Source organism: Salvelinus alpinus, chromosome 12 (assembly GCF_045679555.1).
Source record: "Salvelinus alpinus chromosome 12, SLU_Salpinus.1, whole genome shotgun sequence".
Lineage (NCBI taxonomy): Eukaryota > Metazoa > Chordata > Actinopteri > Salmoniformes > Salmonidae > Salvelinus > Salvelinus alpinus.
In genome coordinates, this window is record NC_092097.1 from 49,696,585 (window position 1) to 49,702,058 (window position 5,474).

The following is a 5,474-nucleotide window of genomic DNA, read 5'->3' on the forward strand; positions in this document are numbered from 1 at the left end:
AGACTTATAGATGACCTGGAGCCAGTGGGTTTGGCAACGAATGTGAAGCGAGGGCCAGCCAACGAGAGCATACAGGTCGCAGTGGTGGGTAGTATATGGGGCTTTGGTGACAAAACGGAGGGCACTGTGATAGACTGCATCCAATTTTCTGAGTAGAGTGTTGGAGGCTATTTTGTAAATTACATCACCGAAGTCAAGGATCGGTAGGATAGTCAGTTTTACGAGGGTATGTTTGGAAGCAAGAGTGAAGGATGCTTTTTCCGAAATAGGAAGCCAATTCTAGATTTCATTTTGGATTGGAGATGCTTAATGCGAGTCTGGAAGGAGAGTTTACAGTCTAACCAGACACCTAGGTATTTGTAGTTGTCCACATATTCTAAGTCAGAACCGTCCAGAGTAGTGATGCTGGACGGGCGGGCAGGTGCGGGCAGCGATCGGTTGAAGAGCATGCATTTAGTTTTTCTTGCATTTAAGAACAATTGGAGGCCACGGAAGGAGAGTTGTATGGCATTGAAGCTCATCTGGAGGTTAGTTAACACAGTGTCCAAAAGTAATACTACAAAAACTTTGGCAAAGCAATTCACTTTTATTTTTTATCCCAATTTCGTGGTATCCAATTGGAAGTTACAGTCTTGTCTCATCGCTGCAACTCCCATACGGACTCAAGAGAGACGAAGGGTCGAGAGCCGTGCGTCCTCCGAAACACAACCCAACCATGCCGCAACTGCTTCTTGACACAATGCCCGCTTAACCTGGAAGCCAGCCGGACCAATGTGTCAGAGGAAACACTGTACACCTGGTGACCGTGTCAGCGTGCACTGCGCCCGGCCCACCACAGGAGTCGCTAGTGCGCAATGGGACAAGGACAAACCCTCCCCTAACCCAGACGACACTGGGCCAATTGTGCGCAGCCCCATGGGTCTCCCTGTCGCAGCCGGCTGACAGAGCCTGGACTCAAACCCAGAATCTCTAGTGGCACAGTTAGCACTGCACCACTCGGGAGGCCGAGCAATTAACTTTTTGTCCTGAATACAAAGTGTTATGTTTGGGGCAAATCCAACACAACATATTACTGAGTACCACTCTCCATATTTTCAAACATAGTGGTGGCTGCATCATGTTATGGGGTATGCTTGTAATTGTTAACATTACATTTACGTCATTTAGCAGACGCTCTTGTCCAGAACGACATACAGGAGCAATTAGGGGTAAGTGCCTTGCTCAAGGGCACATCAGCAGATTGTTCACCACCTCTGTGGCTCTGGGATTCAAACCAGCAACCTTTATGTTACTGGCCCAACACTCTTAACAACTAGCCTACCTGCCTAGTGGTTACGAGAGAGTTTTTCAGGATAAAAAAGAAACTGAATTGAGCTAAGCACAGACAAAATCCTAGAGGAAAACCTGGTTCAGTCTGCTTTCCACCAGACACTGGGATATTAATTCAGCAGGACAATAACCTAAAACACAAGGCCAAATATACACTGGAGTTGCTTACCAAAAAGACAGTGAATGTTCCTGAGTGGCCGAGTTACAGTTTTGACTTAAATCTACTTGAAAATCTATGGCAAGACCTGAAAATGGTTGTCTAGCAATGATCAACAAACAATTTGACAGAGCTTGAAGAATCTTGAAAGGAATAATGTGCAAATGTTGCAGAATCCAGGTGTGGAAAGCTCTTAGAGACTTACCCAGAAAGACTCACAGCTGTAATCACTGACAAAGGTGCTTCTATAAACTATTGACTCAGGGGTGTGAATACTTACGTAAATTAGATATTTATTTATTTTTCAGGGGATTTATTAAGAAATTAATTCAGAGAACATGGCTTGATAATGCAAATTTTATTTTGTTACGGTCTAGAATCAAAATGTGTATATTTTGACAGGCATTTCCATGTCATTTGGATTTACTTGGGGATGCCTTTGGAGCTCTCCTATGGCAGGGGTGACAAACTCCTTTTTGCCCAAGGGGCCGCATTCGGTCTTTCTTCGAGGTCCCGAGGGCCACACTGGAAATTGGTTAGATTTACTCGGTGTCCAGATGTAAAAAATTTAAAAAAAAAAATTGTTCTCTATTTATCGTTTTTGACATTTTCGATGCTCCTTGACTGTCAAGCTTTCATTTAGGTGATTATTGGCGAGCTGGACACAGTCAAAAAACGGTATGAATGTAGGTACATCATCATTTCTACACAGTTTCAATTTGGTTTCAGTCATTTTAAAGTATATTGAAGTATATTTAAAGTTAGTTTCCCCCTGCCACCCAAAATATTATTGTTGCTCCAACTACCCGCCGGCCAGATTGGAACCCCTTGTGGGCCGCATCCGGCCTGCAGACCGTATGTTTGACACCCCTGTTCAATGGCATATGCCTAACCTTAAGGTGGAGAGAACACATTTTCAGGGAACAATGAGCAATTCAACTCTTTGTATTAATAATTAAACTCAGAAATCCCCCTTTGGACATCTGGGCAACAGTCATAATCACCTGAAAAAAGGCCTTCTGGCAAGTCAAGGTCTGCTATCTCTTCAGCTTGATAGCTAGGTGACATAATTGGACCATGATTTAGTATTGGTCTGAGGAAACGTGTTCTCTTCATAAGCACATCACATAGCAGTGGTCTGTTGCATTATTCTCTCCTCCCACTGGGATCCATGGGATGGCTGTGCATTGAACAGGAACTTTACTGACCTCAACAGTTATGTTATCCTCCTTGTTTCTCTCACTGGTCAATGCATCAGAAATAGAACCAGCAGAATAGAAGCCCTGGCTGGTAGAATAAGGTTGCTCCACTGAGCTCATTAACCACAACAGCCTCTCCCTCAAAGGGAGTTTGTCAAGTCCTTCTCATCCCTTACAGAATCATGGTATTTTTCAGGGGCAGAGTCCTAATTTGATGGGTGATCCCTTCTTGATTTAGTGATGATCACAATTGGTATATAAAACTCATACAATTCAAGGCTGAATGTAAAATAACTGGCATACTCATCGGGCTTCATCCACATTGACATATTTTAGAATGTATTCCTTACATTCCACAATATTGGCAACATTTTGAATGTTTTCATCCACAAAATTGCATTGAGGTAGTTTCTGGTAGAAGTAGTTTGAAGGTACAGCATCGTGGTGTGATGGACCTGCATGGAGTACAACATAGTAAGCTACTGTAGCTGTACAAGGAAGTTAGCATTTGATGAAATACCTTTTAAACCTTTTTAATTTCACCTTTGAAAAACAAACAATTCCCCTTACCTCAATGTTTTGTGATGCAGACATGAATTGGCCAGATGGATTTTAATCTAAATTGTTAGAGCAATGTACACATTTGACAACCAACCTGAGACAACCATGTCCAGTATCCCCTACCTTGTTACAAAGCTTACAGTTACATAATACAGGTGATCTTCCTCTCTCTCAATATAATGAATATCCACTATCGAGTCATTTTCAAATATTACACTGAGTATACAAAACATTATGAACACCTGCTCTTTCCATGACCCCTAGACTGACAAGCTGAAAACTATGATCCCTTATTGATTTCACTTGTTAAATCCACTTTAAATCAGTGTATATAAATGGGAGGAGACAGGTTAAAGTAAGGATTTTCAAGCCTTGATACAATTGAGACATGGATTGTGTATGTGTGCCATTCAGAGAGTGAATGGGCAAGACAAAAGATTTAAGTCCCTTTGAACGAGATATGGTAGTTGGTGTCTGGCGCACCGGTTTGTGTCAAGAACTGCAATGCTGCTGGGTTTTTCATGCTCAACAGTTTCCTGTGTGTATCAAGAATGGTCCACCACCCACAGGACATCCAGCCAAACTGACACAACTGTGGAAAGCATTGGCGTCAACATGGGTCCGTATCCCTGTGGAACGCTTTCAACACCTTGTAGAGTCCATTCCCGACATATTGAGTCTGTTCTGAGGGCAAAGGTGGGGTGGGGGGTGGTGCAACTCAATATTAGGAAGGTGTTCTTAATGTTTGATATACTCAGTGTATTTCAAAACCCTTTGGTCTGTCTTTAGCTTATTCCCCTACAAGGCCCTCTGAAGACCATGCTGCAGATCTCAATAGTACCCATCATCAACAGTAAGTATCCTTTTATAGCAGATCAGTGTAACCCCACAGTACATCATCAATATACATAAAACATGAATTCAGGTAAAACTAGAAACCCATGAAATTCTTTGTAAGACTGTTGACTTCAAACATTTATCTCTAAATCTTTTATCCGTAATTCAATTTCAGACTGGACCAAGAGAGGTGTCTCGATCCCTCTTGCAGATGGTTTGGACTTCATAGAGGAAGTGGTGGAGTATCATAACGTAAGTCTCAAGGCTTCTGTTGCTCCTATTATGCAAGAACACATTCAATATACTTCTATCAAATTGTTGCTGGTTCAATATTTTCTGAAAGTCAAAATTGTCATAATTTGACAACCGTAGCCACCGACATCAACTTGACATCATCTCAGCCAATCTCAACATCATGGAGCGTTCAGATATAAGCTACATTGTGTATAATAAACAAGCCTCTCAGACATGTAGAATACAGTCACACTTCAGCTCTCATTTCACATCCGGAATGTTCCACACAATGTTTGACTTCTGAACATGGCCCTGTTGATGTACAGCAGTCAATCAGCTTTCCCACCCTTGACCTTTCAGGGTTACCTCATCATCGGGGCAAACCTACATTTCAGCAAGGGACTGAGGGAGATGATCGAGAGGAAAATCCAGGCTGATGCCTAGAACGCCATCTAAGAGAGGTTTCTCCACCTGAAAGAACCAAGGATATATATATATCTTAGATAACTCTATCCAATCCTGCATTTCAATGTCACTTCTTTATGTTCAACATGTAGACTTGTGTAAAGTCTACAAACCATGCAGATCCCACATTAAGGCTTTAATATAAGGCGGTAGGCTACGTGTCCAATTTGAGATAAAAATTGGACAAGAAAGAAAATCATGCTTATGTATAACGATCACCATAACGCAACTTATATATTTTATATCCATTTGTCATTTTGAAGTGCTTTACAGATATTTATACTGTTGCCTGTATAGAGAAATCAGGTTGACTTAGTCATGTGCCTGCACTACTCAAAACAATATTTGACCTCTAACATAATTGCCCATTGTCATGTCAACGCTCCTTGTAATTTCATAGGAATTGTGCAGCTCTGAACTATCCTTTTAAAAATGACAATGCTTTACTGTATAATATTCAACTTAAGAATTTCAAATGTTTCTACAAAACAAGACTACCTTCCCTACCATTAGCCACAGAAGAGCTAGCTGGTAGGAAATACTGTATAAGAAATTAAATGTTCAAAGGAATTATGGCTTTATACCTACAGAGTATTCAATGATCAACATGCTCTCCTTACATTCAGTACGGCAGTGTTAAGTCAGTCAACAATAACACAACACCATTGTCGCTGCCAAATCATACACAAGTG

At 41.4% G+C, this 5,474-nt stretch overlaps 1 protein-coding gene across 5 annotated transcripts in view; it reads left to right on the forward strand.

Annotated features, from left to right (window-relative positions):
* pltp (phospholipid transfer protein) overlaps positions 1–5,365 on the forward strand; it is a 29,473-nt gene extending 24,108 nt beyond the window's left edge. For all 5 annotated transcript variants that reach the window (XM_071336719.1, XM_071336717.1, XM_071336720.1 and 2 more), the window contains exons 14-16: positions 4,036–4,099; positions 4,259–4,335; positions 4,678–5,365. In XM_071336719.1, coding sequence (XP_071192820.1) covers positions 4,036–4,099; positions 4,259–4,335; positions 4,678–4,761 — 225 coding nt within the window. In that variant the 3' untranslated portion in view covers positions 4,762–5,365. The remainder of the gene's footprint in view (positions 1–4,035; positions 4,100–4,258; positions 4,336–4,677) is intronic.
* Positions 5,366–5,474: the final 109 nt, after the last annotated feature.